The 20,954-nt window shown below is 39.4% G+C and overlaps 2 protein-coding genes across 6 annotated transcripts; both read left to right on the top strand.

The window, feature by feature from the left end:
* The first annotated feature begins 649 nt into the window (after positions 1-649).
* On the top strand, positions 650-12,442 carry smg9 (SMG9 nonsense mediated mRNA decay factor). Of its 2 annotated transcripts, XM_017467737.2 has the most exons (14): positions 650-964; positions 1,059-1,223; positions 1,309-1,383; positions 3,204-3,429; positions 3,581-3,678; positions 3,814-3,926; positions 4,905-5,016; positions 6,978-7,073; positions 7,465-7,550; positions 8,040-8,146; positions 9,264-9,371; positions 9,573-9,698; positions 9,945-10,089; positions 11,470-12,442. In XM_017467737.2, exons 2-14 carry the CDS (start codon positions 1,080-1,082, stop codon positions 11,546-11,548), a joined length of 1,515 nt encoding a protein of 504 aa, XP_017323226.1. In that variant the 5' UTR covers positions 650-964; positions 1,059-1,079; the 3' UTR covers positions 11,549-12,442. The 2 variants fall into 2 exon arrangements, with proteins under 2 accessions (XP_017323226.1, XP_053535968.1); XM_053679993.1 differs by lacking the exons at positions 650-964; positions 1,059-1,223 and having other exon boundaries at positions 1,335-1,402.
* A 112-nt stretch (positions 12,443-12,554) lies between these two features.
* Positions 12,555-19,081, top strand: si:dkey-79d12.4 (serine-rich adhesin for platelets). 4 transcript variants are annotated; one of them, XM_017467708.3, is made up of 4 exons: positions 12,555-13,978; positions 14,549-14,594; positions 15,479-15,571; positions 15,810-19,081. In XM_017467708.3, exons 3-4 carry the CDS (start codon positions 15,497-15,499, stop codon positions 18,810-18,812), a joined length of 3,078 nt encoding a protein of 1,025 aa, XP_017323197.1. In that variant the 5' UTR covers positions 12,555-13,978; positions 14,549-14,594; positions 15,479-15,496; the 3' UTR covers positions 18,813-19,081. The 4 variants fall into 4 exon arrangements, with proteins under 4 accessions (XP_017323197.1, XP_017323205.1, XP_017323214.1 ...); XM_017467716.3 differs by lacking the exon at positions 14,549-14,594; XM_017467725.2 differs by lacking the exons at positions 12,555-13,978; positions 14,549-14,594 and adding an exon at positions 14,626-15,051.
* Positions 19,082-20,954: the final 1,873 nt, after the last annotated feature.

The following is a 20,954-nucleotide window of genomic DNA, read 5'->3' as shown; positions in this document are numbered from 1 at the left end:
TCATCAGTTCTTTGAATTATTTTATTAATAGGACATCTATTTTTCGAAGAAAACCATTAATACCAATACGAATCTTTTTTTTTTTTTTCATGCATTGTAGGGTTAAATATCAAAAATCTAAAAGGTGTGCATTGTAGCTGATACCTACATGAACACTTTAGACCTGGTTTTATGATTCATTCTCTTCAAATGCTATTGAGCTTTAAATTATGGTATATTTTGTGTATGAGCCCATTTGGTAGTGAAATACATGGCAAATTTTTACATATGATTTGATAGTTTATTTGATTAAATATTAAAAATCTAAAAGGTGTGTATCATAGCTGACACCTTCATGAACACTTTACAGTTGGTTTTTTTGTAACTGTAAGTCATTCTCTTGAAATGATGCCGTATGTAACTTTAGAGACGGTCCCTTAATTTGAGAACGTCCAACGTCAAGCCAACTTTATACCAGTGTATCTATTCATTCTTTAGGGCAGTTATACACACACACACACACACACTCAGAATTTTTTTTATAGCCAATCCACATACCAACATGTTTAATGTAAATAATTAAGATCCTGTCAGAACTAAATGTTCCCTCCGGAACCTAAAACACTCAGCCGATGTTCCCTCACGACCATCTCTTTATTTTGGTGCTTCATGTTTTACCCGGATCAGGAAAACGTTGCGCAGGCTAGGTCAGTCAGCGTGCTAGTCAGCATCCCAAAGACTCTGCTTTAAATAAACAAACCATTACTACTTAAATAAGCTGTAAGTTTATAATAAAATGTCTGAACTGAATTGTGACCATTTTCCGCTTCATTTTTGTTAGCATTAGTGGTCCGCAAAAATAGCACGAGCTGACTGCCAGCCGTTGCAACTTAAATAACACTAAAGAGCACAACGTAAACAACATTGCACAGCCTATGTAGGCTAGCTATACAGAGAACAAGAAGACGTGTGGACTTCCTGTCAAGTAAGTAACTGTCTTGACATTTAAATTAGGGTTTCGTTGTTTTGTATATTAGTCTCGTGCGACTGACAAATTCATCACGCTATATTTCTGTCAGTTTGTAAGGTAACGTAGTAAGATGTCGGAGTCTGGGCACAGCCAGCCTGGAATGTACGGACAGGGACGGAGGAGACGAAGACGGAGAGACAGGGAACCTGGACCACCTGGACAAAATCTCTCCGGACCGAGTCGGGATAGAGACTACGGCCCACGGGAGAGGAGGGTAGGGTTATTATTGTTTGGTCAAGCATTAGATCAGAGCGTTATATTAAATGCAATAAGCTGTTTTTCCCTCCATGGTGTTTTAGGATGGAAGCGAGGAGCCATCTGGCCCACTTCTTCAGAAAACTCCAATTATTCTGGCCAAACCACCGGGAGAAAGGGTGAGTCTGGGGGAAACATGTAAGTGACATCACTACCTAGGGTAGTATTGCTTTTTGGGCAGTGTTTGTTATTGACTTTCCTATGTATGTATTGATATTCATCACAGTAAGTGTATTATCCTGTTCAGGGTCCAGATCCTATCCTGGGCATGGGATACCGGTCTGGTGCAATGCACCACGAGCACATACATTCACTTACTCATTCACACATAGGGAGAACTTAGCATAGCCAGTCCTCATACTGACTTGTTTTTTGGAAGGTGGAGGAAACCCACGTTTTCAACACGAGAACATGTGAAGTTCCACACAGACGGTATCCCGAGCCGAGGCTCGAACCAGGGACCTGAGAGCTGTGAGGTGGAAGTACGCACCGTGCTTTTCAGTCCTGTTATTTGACGTGATCAGGGTCATCGGAAGTCATTTTGGCAGTCTAGATGAAATTACACAGTTTGCTTATCGCACAAAGAACTCCCATCAGACGTTATTGGACGCACGTCATGCTGGGAAAAGTGGTGCCGGATTAATTGTCCAAATGATCTCCGATTGAGCTGTTAGGGGATCGGATTCATTTCGAGATGAGAACATTTATTTGCATGTCTTGCAGTGTGAGCAGCCTCACAAAGCCTTCTCACAAACGTGAATGGAGTTTTCCAGAATTTGCATGACTGTGCGAGGCAAAGTCAAGTCAGCCACATGACACTAAAAGAGCATGACATATAGACAAAATGCACAGCAGACAGGGGGCTTGTGCTGTGGTGTTGATCTATGATGCATCTTCATTATCCTTCCGAGACAGGGAGCAGATGTGGAAATGGGGAAAATGTTGGCAGGTGAAATGTTCATATGGGTCACATTTGAGCACCCATGTTGTGCCATGTCAGGCTACGTAGTGTGAGTGGTCACCAAGAGAGTTGTTAAAATCCTGCTGGTTTTATTTGTTTTTATCATGTGGCTGTCACATGTTTGAATCCAAATGATGCCAAGATAGTATACCTGTCCAGCTCTTTGGGTGAGAACAACCCCCTTGTTTGCGTCTCCCGCTGTTTACCAGACTGAAAGTATGCGAGCGTCAATTTGAAAATGACTGCACGTGTCCGCGTCTGTGGTATCTCTTATGATCATGGGGAAGCTTTGATAATTGGTTAGAAATTGGCAATGACTAAATCTGAGAGATTGAGCAACAGGATAGAATTGAGTGCCACATAATTGATGCACGATTTGATACGCAAATCCATCAAACGCATCTCTTCATGATTTGCTCCAATATCTAGAGTTCAAGCAGTCCTTACCTCGTGGTCTCCCAAACAAAATGACATGCACCATCCTCTTTTTATGCACCACCTCTCTCTAATTAAGCACAAAATACCATACTCTGCCATCAAATGCAGTCAATCCCAATGACACATATTTAAACATTTTTTTGCTGCTGCAATAAAGTGCCACTCTGAGCAGCACGTGGATGAGTTTGGTTGTGTTTTTATTCAAGCTTAGAATCTTGTGAGTATTAAGTGCTTGCACAGCATCTTAGAACTGATGAACAACTTAAGTCATCTTGTAACTAATGGTTTTCTATATAAAGAAGATAACCGCAAATAAATAAATTTTATTCATTGCAGTATGGTGATTCTGCCCAGAATGCCATATGTCACAATGTAACACATTCATTATAAAATCTGCTTGTGATATTGTTTGGGGAATTTATTATCTCTTGACTATTCCTGTTTTATTTTCCCCTCCGTATGTTAATCTGGCTGTTATCAACCTCAACCTTTCTCATCGTCCATCGTTCTTTTTTTGATGATGAGCACGTGCTCTTTCAGGCGAAGCCGAGTGCTGCTGTCAGTGGTGCTCCGTTAGAGAAGCCAATTATGCTGATAAAAGCCAGAGATGAAGGAGGCAAACCGGGCAGCACACAAGACGCTGCTCCTCCAGTTTCTGGCTCCGGAGCAGCTAAGCTGGAGAGGGAAGGTCAACGTCCAACACAGCCTGTGTATCAGATCCAGAATCGCGGAATGGCTTCGACTACATCCACCTGTGCTGTTGATCGTGAGTTGTTCTCAGATGCCTTTTTTTTTTTTCTTCTGTCAGTCACAACTCACACAAGGGGGCTTCTTGTTCTGTTATAGACATGCTGTGTGTTTTCCTGCACGTCACATTACAAATCCCATTAATATTTGCATTCATTTTTCATTGCCAGCTGTTATTGGGCAGACAAAGCTCCTCCCTCCTGAGAAAATGAAGCACAGCATTAAACTAGTGGATGACCAGATGAATTGGTGTGACAGCGCTATGGAGGTAAGAGTCCATTAACCTTGTATTAGCTGGAACTGTTTTGTTTCTAATAAGGTCTGAAAGACTTTAAATTTTAAACAGACATCCATTCATATCTATATGTAGCTTCATTGCTAGCTGTGTGCCTCTCTGTCTTAGTATCTGCGGGACCAGACTGACATGCTGGTTGTGGGTGTCCTAGGGCTCCAGGGGATGGGAAAGTCCACCATCATGTCTCTTCTCTCAGCCAACATGCCCGAAGAAGACCAAAGGTAAATGGGTACACCATGGTTCTTTACTGTGTGACTGGTGTTCAAATGATAGGATTATACGGCTAGGTATAGAATTGACGTTGACCGCCTAATGAAGGTGATAACAATTCTGAATATTGTATTTTAAGTTTAAGTGAATAACAAACATATATCTATCGCTGGGGAGTTCTTGAATAAATATAGTAGATGAAAGGCCATTAGATGCAGTGATACAGTATAATAAGGGTTGCACGATGTAAGGAATTGTTCTAATGTGAACAATTATACCTTAAATGATTTTTTATTTTTTAAATCCACTGCTGAAGTACAGTATAACTTCAACGAACACATATTTCGGTGTCACCAAATTTAGACTTGCTGCCTTTTTTTCCTTCCGAAAATAAGCATGGCAACGTGTTCAGACATGAGTCGTGTGTGCAGTCTGTTTACAGTTAGAGCAGCCTCTGTCAATACCTGTTTTGAAGGAACCAAAACAAATTTAGCTAATAATTATATTTAATATGATTAATCAGTCCGTACAGGATTTGGCAGAGTTTTTTCTGTGATTGGTGCGACCAAAAATGCTTGTGGACTGAGCACGTGCGTATATCTCCTTTCAGTGGATTTTCTGAATAAGGTGTTTGAATGCAACAAATTTCCGATTAAAAACAGACATATTCCAAGGGTGGGAATCAGAATATTGTCTTAATCTGAATTGGGCAATCAGATTAGGGCGTTTTACATGACTCAATATTAATTATATTGGAATATCGGAATATTGATGTAAACGTAGTCAATGTCCCATATTGTCCCAACAACCCATTCTGAGCTCATCTGTGCTGTACTATAATGCAGCAACACCAGTGCACATATTTTTGTCTCGTTCAGTATCCTTTCTCAAAACCTGATCATTAGAAATGGAGTTATTGATCATACTGGTGACATTGAAAATACAGTTCCTTATGTCTAACGGTGTAATTGGTGCCTTGTGCTGTGCAGGGCATACGTGTTCAGGGCCCAGACGCAGGAAATCAAAGAGAGAGGGGGCAACCAAACCAGTGGAATCGACTTCTACATTACACAAGAGAGAGTCATCTTCCTGGACACACAGGTTAATCTGAGACTCTCTGCTTTTTGTTCTCGGAGTTGTTCTCATTGTCCATTGCCGATACTGCTGTGTTCTGTCTTCCTGAGTGGCTTTATTAGTTCTGCGTTAATATCAAGTTTGATCAGAAGTTTCAAACCCTTGTCCAGGTGAACCCCCTTTTCAACTTAAAAAAAAAAAAAAAAAAAAAAAAAAAAAAAAAAAAAGTTTTCTGCTCTAACACACCCAGTTTATCCCATGTGCGCCAATGAAAAATTTTTTTTTGTTTGTTTGTTTGTTTTTTTTTTTTTTTTTTTTTTAAAACCAGAATCAGTTCTAATCATAATGACCAAATGTTCATTCATTTTCAGAATTTTAACCCTTTAAATGCTGGTTTGTTTACATAATGCACAGATGTTTTTTATGGAAAAAAGAAAAATAGTAATTATTTTCTCTACAATAAATGCTAAGTGAAATTTTTTTTCTTTGATTATTACAGTCTTTGATATGTCAGTGATGAACAACAATATTAATTTTGATGCATTCACATTTTTTATGCAGTGTCAGATTTAACAAACAAACAAAAAACACGTATCACTCAGGTTCATAAAGGACAAAAATGTCCATGTCAAAAAACTGTCATAGAAATATTATACGGTATAATACTTTTTTTTTTTTTTTTTAAAAACACACTTTCACTGACTTAAATTTTTTACCAGCATCAGTTCTGATTATAATTACCAAACATTCAGTTCATTCTGGGGTCTTTACATAATGCAGAAAATCTTCAAAGCTCAGTAACCTTGTTTGACTCGTATGCATGAAGTGGGATTTGTGATTTCCAGTACAATATCATTTCTTTTCGTTCAGACTGTTCACACACACACAAACAATTTTCAGTATACATCCACACACTCACAATTATAGCTGCATCATTTATTCAGCTGGTCTGTGGTGCTCTATAGTACAGCAGAATCAGAAAAAAGGAAAAGCATGGATTTTCTCCACACGCCAGTGGTTCTCAACCCGGGGGATGCGGAGAGATCGGAAGGGTGCACAAATTGTTTTCAAGAAAAAAAAAACGCAGACAGGGCAATCATTTGGGTGTATTTTATTTTTTATGAAAAACCCCGCGTTCCCTCTCCCGCTGCATTTTCTTTTTGCTAGGGTGAGGCGGAGCTTAGTCTGTCTTTTATATAGCTGTCAGTACAGACCAGTGTTGCTAACTTAACGTAGCCAATGACAAATCTAGTGTCTTTTTGGACAAACCTTAGGAACTTTCCAAATGTGGTTACTCCAAGCCCAAGGTTGGAGTTAAACGTGTAGTGAAATGTCATCCTACATTTAGCATTTGTCACATTTATCACCTTGATTAACTGCTACCAGTTTTATGGCATGTAACAGTAGCTTCATTTTGTCCTGAGAATTAAAGCCTCTCTGATGGCCAGGATGACTAAATATATTTTTATACATCTCCCTTATTGCTTTAAACAGTTAGATAGCCTCAACTAGACCCACTGGCCACTTTAATAGGAACATCTGTACGCCTTCTTATTCATGCACTTAACCAGTCATTATGTAGGAGTGCAGTGCATAAAATCATGCAGATACCCTCTGTAGCCTCAGATTCCTGTTCTTGGCTGACCGAAATGGAACCTGATGTGGTCTTTTGCTGTTGTAACCCGTCTTCAAGATGCTTTTTTGCTTGCTATAGTTGTAAAGAATGGTTATTTGAGTTGCCATAGACTTCCTGTCAGCTCAAATCAGTCTGGCCATTCTCTGATAAGAAATGCAGAAAGAACTTCCGCTCACTGAATGTTCTTCTGTTGTCGTCGTCGTCCCCCATTCTGATGTTTAATGTGAACATTTGACCTTTTAACTGCATGATTTTTTTGGAGTATTTATTTTTTTTGCACTGCTGCCACGTGATTGGCTGATGTTATTGAAATTATTTTGCTGATGTTATTGTTGCTTGGGCTTGTTTCCAGCCAATTCTGAGTCCTTCAATCTTGGATCATCTCATCAATAATGACCGCAAGCTGCCACCAGAGTATAACCTGCCACACACGTATGTGGAGATGCAGGTCAGTCTGTAACAACTAGGAAGTATGCTTTATTAATAATGAAAAGGTGCTCAAAAAAGAAATGTACTAAATCTAGTCCATTAAAATGTAGTTCACATCCAAGTGTGTGTTTAACTTCTGTGAAAGCTTTAGTAAAAGATTAAAATATCCTTCATATCACCTAGTATGGTATTATAATATCAGCTTTTCTTTTAGTCATTTATTTTATCCTGTTTCTCAGTTGTACTTGCTTGGGTTCTGCAAAAAGTTTGAAATATTTCTTAAAGTAATATGTCTTAAGCTGTATACAAAAGCCTTAGTAACTATTTTCATTTGGACATATTTAAAGCACATGTATGAGCAGTGTGGAAAATTGTTTCTTAACTCTCATTGTCTCCTGTTGTGTCTTTAGTCTCTACAGATAGCTGCTTTTCTCTTCACTGTGTGCCATGTTGTAATCGTGGTTCAGGACTGGTTTACAGACATCAACCTCTACAGGTAAGAAGTACAGGTCGACTGATTGATCGGTTTTGCCGATTAATCTGCACCCATAACCGGTTGCCTGAACTATCGGTTATCTGCAAAAATCCACATGGTTGCGTCCATCCTCTAGTAAGAAGTCATCTTTATTCAGGACATGCCATAATGCTTGTGTACATGGTGTAATGCTTCAGTTATGCCATTAAAAATAGTTAATGGTCAATGATCTACACCATCTAACCCAAATTGTCACAAGTGGATTTCCTATTACGAGATTTCTAAATGTTTTTATTATTTATTTTAAATAAATAACATTTACAGAAATATTTCACATAAACATAGACCTATGGAAATTCATGCTCCACTCACTCTAAAAACAATTATTGGTATGTTAATATTGGTAAATATAAGTGGTATCTTTTTGACGATTGGTTATTGTTGTATGTTGTATAGAGAAAATACCATGAACACTAAATTTGATATGAATTGTTTTCTATTGCTAATCAGGTTTTTACAAACCGCTGAGATGCTGAAGCCTTCGACTCCATCTGCCAGCCATGACAGTGGAGGTTCATCAGGACCAGATGATGGATCAGAATACTATCCTCACCTCAGTAAGCCTAGTTCTACTAAGCTCACTTCAGTGTTAGCGCTTTGTGATTTGACTTTTGGCAGTGAAATAACAGCAGTCATTTCAAAATTGCCTCTTGTCTGTCTTTTAACAATCAACTTATATTGCCTAGCATAACCACTGCTCTTGAATTTCTCTCCTTGCTCTCATAATTTTGAATGCAGCAGCACATTTTGTCAGCCAATAAAAATAGGTTTTGGGCTGTTAGGATAAAACTGATTGTGCACTACGTAAATGATTAAAGAACAAGTCTGAGTGAGGGCAAGTTCAATTTAACTCAACTCGGGGATCATACATTAGTTAGCTAGCCCACCAGGTAAGTGAAAGCTGCCCAGTCCCATCTTTTGTTTGCCCAGAGACCTAATTGACTAGGCCAAAAAAAAAGTTAGCTAACATAATGTAATGAAGTATTACCAGCTAACTGGCTAGCATTAATATAGTCACAAATGTTCATATAAATTCCCATGTAGGGGATAACTCGGACACCGACGCATCCTTTTGTAAGCATGTTTCTAATGTTGTGTTTGTGCCATTGACAAAAAGTCAGAAATGCATTGGTCAGTATTTGGCTATGAGCTATGGTGTCCTCTTTTCACATTACTTGTAAAAGATTACTCGAGTCTTTCCAGCATCTTTATTTTCTCTCGACGAATTTTACACTCCACTTTATTTTGTTTGGTTTTGTCAGTGCTTCCACGTACATGCAGGTTTCTGATTCTGAAAAGATCATCTGCCATCCCTGCACGCTAATTAATCTGACTAGTAAAAGCCAATTCAGAGTTACAACACCGAGATTCATCGCACGACCGCAAAGAACGGTATACATACCAAATAATGGACTATTCTTTCTGTTGTTGAACCAGAGAAGTAAATAATCCTGCCTGTGACTGCCAGAATACTGAGCATACTTGTCTGCCAAGCAACTATTAATTAAAATAAATAAATACCTAACCCAGACATCTAACCTTTTTTTCGTGGAGAATGATGGAGAATATATTCTAATCAGGTTGTAATTAAGAGCATGCAGATATTTAAGGCTTACATATTGGCATCAGTTGGTGAAGACCAACCTGCACATTTGTTGTGACCGTGTTTTGTAGTTTTTTTGCAGAACAAAGCAAGAAGGGAGGAGTTTTGTCCCCGAAACCTGAAAGATATGCACATGGTTGTGGACAAACTGATGGCCCATTCCCACCTGAAATATAAAGGTTTATCCAGAAAGCATCTTTTCATTATGAATAAAGCGTACTTCTTAGCACTTTTAACATTTAGCCCCAATTTTACTTAGCGGTTTCTGTTTTCACTTACTTTTACTTTACGGGACTTTTTTTTTTAAGGATTAGTTTTACATGTACAGGATGTGCAGTTGTGTCTTGGATGTAAGATACATGTGTGGTGTTGCTTTTCAGGCATGCTATCCATGTTGGACTGTAATATATTCCCTGGACTGGACCGGGACTACCTTGAACATGAAGTAAATCTCTTCCTTTTGCCCATTTTGGAGAACGATGGAGATGACGCTTTGACAAGAGCAGGTCTGAATTTTATGTTAATTCATCATTCATCATCACATGAATATACTGTAGAACGTGGGTGCATATTAGGCAGTAATATCTGTATTGCCATACGAATGGTTTCTTATGAGAATTTTCACAACTCTAAAACCTTTCTTTTGATCTAAATTGATAAAACTGCTTTCTAACCTTGTGTTCTAGAAAATGCTGCTGACACAGTGCTGAAAACATTTAACTGATGAGTGTGTGTTTGTGTTTGTATGTCAGGATCTGGATCTGGTCCTCTTTTCTCTCTGCTGCCTGGCTACAAAGGCCACCCGAGCTTTTCCTCTCTGGTGACCAAACTGCGTAGCCAAGTCCTGGCCATGTCCCGCAATCAGCTCTCCCACACCATCCTCACTGAGAAAAACTGGTATGCCAAGTCGAGTTTGACAATCAAACAGCGAACATGAATAAAAATTCTAGGTTTCTGTCATGACAGGATTCGTGAAGATAAGTGAAAATCTGAAGTTACTGTTCAGCTTAAATGTAGTCGTCGATGTAATCGTATCTTTAATATCTGTATACCATGTTCATATTTCTGTAAAGCTGCTTTGAGACAATGTCTATTGTAAAAAGCGCTATACAAATAAATTGAAATTGAATGTAACTATTTATTCCTTCAAATACTTTCAGAATATACACTTAGTCTATATTTTCCTCGTTATTTTAATCTCACAGCAGTTTTCAGTTCTGTAAATACCTATAACAGGGTGCAGAAGTCTACTACCAACAACTGTGACACTGACTACGTTTACATGGACAGCAGTAATATAATTATTGACCTTACTCTGAGTAAGATAATAATGTGATTAAGGTGTTTACATGAGTCGCTTGTAGAATACTCCTTTCATGTACCCGTTTTACATGTTATAGCACATAATTAGATTAACGGCACACGTCATTGCGTCACCGCGCCACGCCGTCTGACGTCCCTCCAGAATTTCACGTATTGACATACAGTTCGTCTTCGTTATGGTACCGTATACAGTTTTGGGTGTTTTTATTTAATTTTTTTACGAATGCTTTAAGTGCAAGTTAATTATTTGTCATGCTGTACATTCAAATAGACAACTGCTTGAAGCCGTGGGCTACGTCCCAAACTGTGTACTTACCGTCTATATAGTAGCCGAGATACATGTATTTTTCCCCACGGTAGGCCTATGGTAGGCAAATATGCAGTTTGGGACGCAGCCGAGCTCTCTTGTTCGCCGTAAAATGTTGTGAAATGTTGTGAACATGTCTGTAATACACGTCGATAATGCAACTAAAACAGGAGTACTCCACCTGTCTTAATTCGATTAGTGCTTACATCAAGTATGACCTTAATCAGATTAAGGTAATTAAAAATTGCTGTTTACATGGTAGTTTCTTAATCAAACTATCGTCTTAATCGGGTTAAGAGTGGATTATTGTTGTCCATGTAAACGCACTGTTTGTTATTTCTCTCTTAATTTGTAACTGGGGCAGTTGAATGCTTTTTGCCATATGAGAAATTCCTGTATGAATTGAAAAAGTCTATCTAAATATTATGCTATATATTTGGATTTTACAAATAATTGACACCCTATTTTCAGTTTAAGTGCTAATAGAAACTGTTGCCTGTACTCCTCACTTGTAGTCATGACTTGCACCTAATTTTGCTGCAGTCTACTTTCTCTTTAATATCATTATTTTTATTGGTGGTTTAATAACTTCTGATGTAGTGGACGTTATGTATGTTCATGTACGTGGCTTGTTTATACCTGCACAGGTTCCACTATGCTGCCAGAATTTGGGATGGGGTAAAGAAGTCCTCAGCGCTATCCGAATACAGCCGCTTACTGTCGTAAACCAGACAAGCTGTGGAGAAAGTCCCTCAACTTCACATGCACTAAGGCTTTGAAAGAGTGTTACCTTTTGCTACACAGAGGCAGTGTCCTGCGTGTTCAACTAGAACAGGGCTGACTTTTCACTGGAGCACTTGAAGTTCAGACAACAGCTACAGGCTGCATACTCTCTGTTGTAGCTTAAACAGGGACTTATAGCAAGCATGCTTGCTACGAATGTTAATCTTCTACCAGCTTTCTGACTGTGGTTTAGGGCCAAGAGCTGAACTCGGAAAAGCACTGCGTTTTTTTTAAAGAAACAATCCCTTAAGAGATGTTAGTACCTTTTTATTTTATTATTATTATTTTTTTTTTTTGCTCGTATGCACTCATTTTCATCAACTGCTCTAATCTGGTCAGGGTCATGGTGGATCCAGAGCCCCTCCCCAGTACACTGGATGTAAGGTGGGAATAAACTCACAGGGCATCATGTACACGCTTTAACGCATTTTATCTTACCATGTCAAGTAAGTGGATTAGCTATGAGGAAAAGGGAGAACCTCGAAAAAAAATACCACAAAGACAGGGAGAACATGTACAGAAACTCCAGACAGACAGACAGTAACTGGAGCTCAGGATCAGACTGGGGACCCTGGAGCTGTGAAGTGGCAATGCCACCTTGCTGCCTATTTATTTGCTGTCAATTTAAAAAAATGTTAAAAGTAGGTTGTAAGATTAGTTTGTATGGAACAAAATTGTTTAATAAAACAACATGAAAGTTTAACCAATTGCAATGATTAAGATGACTGTAATATAAGTGTATCAGGTGCGTCAACAATGCTGAAGGTATTGAACATCTTGATGTCATTGTTGGATTGAGCAACAGTCCACTTTTAATAAAAAGAAACAATAAAAATATCCATTTTACAGTGTCATCCATTTAACGGCAACATTAGGCTGGATGTAGCGATTAAAAATGGGTAAATTGTGTCCATATTGGGATGCATGTGATCAGTAACAATATTCAAATAGGCTGGCTTCAGATAGCGGTCGATGTGTATTAAGGGGCCCAGTTTGCGTCAGGAAGACATCCCCCCCCCCCCATTATATTCCCATCCCCAGCCTGAACTGTTGAAACAGGGCAGGTTGGGTCCATGGACTCATGCTGTTGGTGCCAAATTCTGACCCTACCATCTGAATCCTCAGAGTCCTGTTCTGGGCTGACACGAGTGGAACCTGTTGTAATCCATCCACCTCAAGGTTTGATGTGTTGTGTGTAGTTATTTGAGTAATCGTAACCTTTTCAGCTCAAAACCAGCCTGGCCATTCTCTTCTGACCACTCGAATCAACAAGGATTCCACTCACTGGATGTTTTTGTTTTTCTATACCATTCTGTGTAAACTCTAGATACAGTTGTGCCTGAAATACTCAAATCAGCCCATTTGGCCCCAGCAACCGTGCCATAGTCAGTCACTGACATCATTTCTTTTCCCTGTTGATGTTTGATATGGTCAGTAACGGAAGCTCTTGGCCTGGGTCTGCATGGTTTTATGCATTGTGCTGCTGCTGCCACATAATTGGCTGATGGTATAATTGCATGAATGAACAGGAGTACTGGTGTTCCTAAAGAAGTGGTTAGTGAGTGTATACCAAATGTGACAACAATATAGTTATATCTAATAAACTTGCAGAAATAGTCTTATTTAAAAAAAAACAAAAGAACAACAACCAAAAAAAAAAAAAAAACCCCAGCAAATCTGTTGTGCTTGATACACGCATAGCAGAGTAACACCTGCTAAGATGCAACTGTCATCAGGGTCACTGCTGTGCTAAAAATAGCTCACAAATGGCACCCAAATAATAAATTGTCACTGGAGGTCCCTGATTGTGTGCAGTAAATGTGCACATACAGAGTGACCTATATGGTAGGTGTACCTGAAAAAATGAGCAGTAAAGATACAAGATAGGAAAGTGTATCTAATGCAGTAAGCCTGTGTGTGTGCCCGTGCGCGCTATCGATAATTCGGTCTATCCTCTAGCAAGCCTTACTTTGTGACGTGTTTCCGGGTCCATAAACGTAATCAGAATACGAAGGAAACAGGGTCGGATTGTTGTTTGACTATCACGCCAGGTTATGATTTTGTGCCAGTTTAATTTAATAATTGTCACTTTATTATTAAACAGTAATTTTTTTCAACGTGGGGAGTAAAAAATGTCCAAAAATTGATATTGTGGCTGTGGACAAGAAAGTGGCACTTTGCAGATCCTGCCCAAACACTCACATATTAGACATAAGTGGACGGTGTTTATTTCCCCCCGCCCCGAGAATTTCAGACATACACTAACTCTTCGGCACAGTTCAGCTCGGATTACAGCAGCTCACAGGGTTTGAAAAGTTATTAAAGGATGAAGTCATTCCAACTTTACTGGACCTGACTACAAACCCACACCATGTACGTATTTCCGGTTTTTTTTTTTTTTTTAACCGTACACTGTATTTTCTCTAGCTAAATAAGTACACTAAGCGGCTTCTCGCACAGTTACTCGGGTGGAAATGCGTGAACGATTCGCTTGTTTTTAATGCCATGGACGCAACTGCCAGAGAAGGAAGCCTAAACCCCGGGGTGTGGGCGGGACTACACCTGGTGGGCGGGGTAACGCTTGTGATTGGTTGAAACATAGAGCCCTTGTGCGGGTGACGTCATTTTCATGCGCAGTTACCACTGCAGAATTGTGTGTAACATATATATATATATATATATATATATATATATATATATATATATATATATATATATATATATATATATATAATGTGTATAAAATTATATATAAGACCTTGTAGTTTTCTCCTCGTGAAGATGCTTGAAAGTCTTTAAATGCTTCACTTGTGCTGTTTTCAAAATGTGAAATGTGCCTAATATTTTAATAGTTGGCTGGAAATTGGTGGAAATTGGCTCGAGTTTGGTCTATAAACATAAAACTAGAACTAAACTGCCAATTGCACCCTTCCTTTTTCACAGATCACTAGACGGCTTTGGTTGCCGCATTATACACAGGAAACAGCAAGTAAAATACACACACACACACACACACACACATATATATACATACATATATATATATATTACTAAAGTATTCTTAAAGGCACAGTAACAAAAGCAATACAACAATATTTAATTTCAAAGTACTGCTGTATGACGTCACTTTCCAACACTGGGGTGACAGACAATTAATTTAAATTGTTTATGCATAAAAACAGATCATTCGAATGTTTATTTATCCTTTAAATATAGGTTATACACGTGAGTGAAGCTGTGCAAACAATAAACTTGGAAACGGAACTGTTATTTTAGTCTTATGAAAAAACGGACTGAATTCACTGACGGACCAGCGCCTGCGCAGTACTAAGAGGAAATGGCGTCACGGTCTCGTTTAATTGAACGACCTGCGCTTGCGCACATCCCAACACAGGATTATATCACAAATAAACGCAGCGACTACAAATTATATGCCATGATAAAGAGTATGTATTACAGGGGAGGGGGCGAGTACAGTATAACCGTCTCCCAAAATGCAGCTTTACCAGTGCCTCAAAGCAAACTGCGCTGAAGACGTAATCCTCATGGCAGTTTGTTTAGTTAGCTTGCTAAAAAAGTTTGAAAAAAATGCGGTAGCTGGCCCAATATTCTTCTGTCAGACTGCGCCGTTTCTCTCATCAAAACTACTTGAATTTGGATGTCTTCGTCGGTTTAGGTACAACTTTCCCGACTTTCCTTCTTCTTGGAGGTCACTGGAATGATTCAATTAATTGATTACTTGCCCAGAAATAATTATATTCAACCAGTGAATAAATTGCTGTTTTTATTTATGTATTATTATAATTTTTAAATTGGTATGTATTCGTTGAAGTGTGCTAGTACAAATGAGTAACTCTTCCCATGGTGTTTCAGCTGCTGAGTGCCGTTGCCATGGAGATTGCCTGTGAGGAGATGGCGCGTGCAGTTGGTGCTGAACTACAGCGAGATGAAATCACAGTTAATGAAGTAAGTTGCTGGTTAAAGTGGGAATAAACATGAGCAATGCAATTCTCATGTTTATATTTCTCGATGAACGTATTTTGTGCTCACGTTGGCTGATATTGTACGGATGCCACATGTATGCCGTTGCAAATTTTTTTTTTTATGAAAACAGGCAGATTAAGTTGAATGATCTAAGTTCATTACTAAGAACTCTTTATAATGTTAATTGATTTGTTGTGATGGTTTGTTTTTGTTTTTTTAGTGCACAGTGACCTTGCGTGTACCAAAGCTGGAGTCCTCCAGTGAGGACGAGGATGTTTTGGGAGGATTCGGCGGTGATGTGTGCTGCATGTGTAGGGGACGCATTGCTTTTCTGGACCACCAGCCTGAGCATCTGATCAAGCACAAAGATGAGGCGTATTGCCACTTCTGCCAGACGAACTTCTCCCACATGAACTCGCTGGCCTTGCACCTGAAAACTACCCATCCCGAGTACCATATATTCTGTAAACGCTGCAAGGTGTACATGGGGCGACATCTAACAAAGGAGTGGACTGCAGAAACTGACAAGACCCCAGAGACCCCAAAAGAGGAACCTCTGGACGAGGAGGTGGAGGAGGTCATAATTGAGAACGAGGAGGTGGAAATAAAGTATGTGAAGGAGGAAGAGGAGGAGGTTGTTGTTGGAAAGATGGAGGAAAGAGAAGAAAACAGCATTACAGAGACTCCAGAGGATAACAAGATGGTCACCAGAACCTTGCATGATCACACCTATTTCTCCACAGAAACTTGCAGTTCTATCAGGGATACTACAAATAATGCTGTTATGTACACCAGCAGTGAAAATGTGCTTGTTTTTATTAATGAAACGGACACTAGAACATCCCCTGAATACTCGTATATGAAAAGCGAGCAGCAGGACACCCCAGTGGATGATCAGACGGTGTGCAGAGGCGTACGTGATCATACTTACTCTTCCATTCAAAGCCTTGTAAATTCCATGCTTCCAGCAAAACAAGTTATAAACTCCAGCACTGAAAGCATGGACGTGTTTGATAATAAAACAGACACTCCGATATCCCCTAAGGACCCAGAAGGTACTGAAAGTGAACAGGATCGGATATGGAAGCATGAGTTGATGTGCAGGGGCTTGCTTGATCATACTTACTTCTCCAGACAAATCCTCGCAAATCACACAGCTCTCTCAAAACAAGTACCTTCACTTAACACTTGCAGGTCAAGTATACATAACGCCGGCCAAGAAAAATGGTTGAAAATCCAAAACCACAGAAATAATGTCACTATGACTGATCAAGGAACCACTCAGCACTCTAGTGCACCTATGTTGGGATCATCACAGTTGGAGTATAATATTAAGGTGGAGGATGACCTTTATGAATTTAAACCCGTTCAGGAGGATGTAGTGAAAGGAGATGGGGAAAGTATTCGGAGACGTGACCCTGAGGACACTGACTCTTCACCCACAGATAACTTGGAATACACATCTCAGGATGACTCTGATACAATATCTTGCACATCCGCAGACTATAATTGTGACATTGTGGAGGAAGATTGCACAATCACCAGTTGGAATGCTTATCAGAAACATTGTGAAATCGCGAACCAGAAATCACTCGACTCTGTAGATTCTGTGAATTCAAATCCTGCAACCAGTTTGTATAAAGACTTACAGATCAGCACTAGCCTTAGCAAAGATCCAATCACAGAGAAGTCTATGAAGCTGTACACATGCTTGCTGTTTAAATGTTCTCTGTGTGGAAGTGTGTTCATCACTGAAGAAAAGTTACTGAACCATCAAGTAGAGAAGCACCCTTTGGCCAAATATGTATGTGTGAGGTGTCTGAAACTATTTCCCAAACAGAGTGTCTTCCTACAGCATGTTTGTAGCATGTCCAAGGGGTTTCGCAGAGAATCATTATCCCCATCCAACAACTCAAACAAAACAAAAGAGCCACTGCACACGTTTCTGAATTTGGTGCCCTCGCCTGCTGCTACAGAGTCTTCTAAGCAACCCCACAGCAGTCAGAGAGTCAACGTTATTAATACAGCTAAGAATCTTGGAACTGTGTTGAAGTCCACATCACACTCATTGCCCAACCCACCCAATTCTTGCACCCAAAAGGTTCCAGTACAAGTCATGGCCACTAGGTCAAGTTCTGCCGAGAAGAAGGCGGCGACACATTTAGTCTTAAATGAAAACCAAGGACAAGTGATGACTCCCATTTCTGCAGTTACTCAGAATCAAATTGGACAGGTGCAGGTTTTAAGTCCGTTGCAGGCCAATGTGGTGACTCAGACCCCTTCTTCTTCTAGTTCTACTTTATCAGCTTCTTCTTCTTTATCATCATCTTCTACTTTATCAGCTTCTTCCCCTTCTTCTCCTTCCTCTTCTTCTTCATCTTCTTCTTCTCCTTCATCTTCTTCCCAGATCCTCCTTTCTTCCCAGGGCCAAGGACAAATGACATCCATTTCCACAGTTACTCAAAGAAAAAGTGCACGAATGCAGGATTTAACTCCATTGCAGAGCAAAGTGGTGGCCCACACTCCTACAGGCAGTGCAGCATTGACTATGAGCATTGTCTTGCCTCAGAACCACTCATCATTTGGAGTCCACTTACCTCATCCTTTACTATCTCAAGCCTGTAGCCCCGAGTCAATTCCATCCCAAACAGGTCAACAACCTGAATCCAGTGTTCCTTTCCTGGATATTTGTAGGTCTTCTCCATCTACTCAGATCCTTCCTTCATCCCAGGCGCCTTTAAAAATAGTGGCCATGTTTGTGAACCAGAGCAAGGAGCTGGCCCTGCAGAAGCGCATGCGCCAGAGTTGGCGCACCAAAGCTGTGTTTTCATGCCGTCAGTGTGGCGCTGTTTCACGCCAGTTCTCACTGGGTGTGCGCCACCGCTACCAGCACCGTGGGCCACGCCTCCACAGATGCCAGTGTGGCCGAGCCTTCCAGCAGCGCATGCACCTGCTGCGCCATCAGGTTCAGCATGCTGAGGCTACACGCTATGTCTGCGCTGCCTGTGGCAGGATGTTCTGTGGTACGCAGAACCTGGCCTGCCATAGGCCCCTATTCAGGGTCACACCAACAAATAAGAAAAGAAACGCAAAGAAAGAGTGCAGGAACATGTTTCAGTGCTACTGCGGCCTTTCCTTTATGAGACCTGCTGCCTTATTGTGGCATTTGTTAAAAAACTCAAAAACCCGCAAACCACGCTTAAAAGGTGTCAGACTTACTTGATTTTGCTTGATTCTTTGCAGTAAATTACTGTGTAAATTGCAGTCGCTTAAGTTGCAAAGTGAAATGGGGTGCTGCTACATGTGCAGTGCGAGTCACTAAAGACTACTAGAATGGTTATATTTTTCTGCTGTAAAATAATCCTTAATGGAGAGGTGGGCATTAAAATCCCTGTGATGTTGGACTGGATAATCATGAGTTGTGAGTCTGATTAATGTACACTCTGGTATTACATACCATTTTATATAAAAACAGATGCTTTGTGAATGTTGTATTTGTTGTTGGGATTCAATTTCTGGGGCAGATCTTGCCATCTTTGTTTCAGTAGTTGGACCTCTGTATTTTGCATACAGGAAAAAAGGTTGTAATGTCTTTTTTTGTTTTGTTTTTTCTCTCCCCCAGAGGTGTATATTAGCCCAGTAATGGACACCTTTGCACACCACTACACTCTTGGGGGGGAAAAAAGTCTTTGACTCCTTAAGGTTTCTTGAGCTTGTACCTCAAAAGGAACCTTTTAAAGGTTGTATGTAGAATCCTACAACAAGCTTCTCCACTACCACTAATCTAGAAATCATTTTCATATGCAAAATACTGAACACTTAAGTGGCAGAAATAGACTCCTAAGAGTGCATCAGATATGTTTGACCACTAGAGGGAGCTACTTCAAAAAGAAATGCATCAGAGTCAGCGTCTTTTGTGGAGAACACTACCTCAGTTTTAATAAACTTGAAAACAGGATTTAGTAATAAAGAGTTTTTCCATTACAGAAGCGTCCTTGAGATTGTGTGAAGTCATTTCATGGTGGGACTACAGTTTTTTTTTCTCCCTCAGTTGCTTAAGGAGGACTAGTGAAATGTTAACACTCCTAGAACCACCACAACAGGAACAACCACTGGATAAGGGATGATATTTACTATAACAACCCTGTGACATTTCACCGTTCATATTGCTCTGCTTGTCTGCGTCTGCTACGTAAATTTGCGATTCTAGCGATAGTTCATTACATTGAAACTGGTACTGCACTTGCTACACTTGGTGACATGTAACAGTCTACCCTGCTGGGCCTGTTTGAGAACCCAAGCTTTTCCAAATGGCATTAACATTTGACCGAGCCCACCTTTAGCAAAAGGTGTCTTTAAATGTCTTTAAAACATTAAAAATACAGACTTCTGAATATATTCCCCCTTTTTTTTAATTAAAAATGACCTCTTTCATCTTTACATTACATTACATGAGGAATTGATTGTTTGTGTGTGTGTGTGTGTGTGTGTGTGTGGTTGTCTGAGAGTGAGAATCATGTATTTATTTTTCACACCAAATTGTTCAGGCCAACCCGAGCGCCCCCTGGCGGCCCCCACTTTGAAAACCACTGGTTTAAGCAACTGAAGAAAAACTGGGAATATGCCATTATTTATGGCATATAAGTTTTCCATAAACAAACTTCAGCATGAATAAACCATGTTAATAAAATAAGAAAGTAACACACATTGACTTTTGTTTAAATTGTTTTTGATACACCTGCACTGATGAATGTTTATTCAACCCATTATTAAATCCATATAAAGGCCGTATAAATTAAGGTTAATTAAAAACATGTTAAGGTGGTCATTTATATAGGTCATTGTGAGCTTAATTTTACTTATTCGTATTATTATGGTATGAATCTTTGAATGCAGGCATTGTTCATTTTGTTTATTAAAAACAATTAATGCTGAAGTGTAAGTTACTTTTGGTAATGTTGCATACGGTATATTAATGCTGAAGTTCATGGTTTGTGAAACGAATGTGTTAAATAATGTTAAACCTTAATGTAAATTGTTACCAAAAACTGCCAAATCTGTACAGTCACTTCATAGAGGTGTTATTAATTACACATAAGCGAAACCCTATGGATGTTTTGTTTAGTTGTATTTGTAGTACAGTGCTCTCCACTAATATTGGCACCGTTGATAAATAAGAACAAAGGTGGCTGAAAAATGGTCTTTATTGTTTTGATTTTTGTTCAAAAAAATTCACAAACCTACTCTGCTCTCATGGATATATATATATATATATATATATATATATATATATATATATATATATATATATATATATATATATATCAATCAAACAAAACACATGCTTATATGAATTCATATTAGA

Source organism: Ictalurus punctatus, chromosome 1 (genome assembly GCF_001660625.3).
Source record: "Ictalurus punctatus breed USDA103 chromosome 1, Coco_2.0, whole genome shotgun sequence".
NCBI lineage: Eukaryota > Metazoa > Chordata > Actinopteri > Siluriformes > Ictaluridae > Ictalurus > Ictalurus punctatus.
This window is presented reverse-complemented; position numbering and strand designations above follow the sequence as displayed.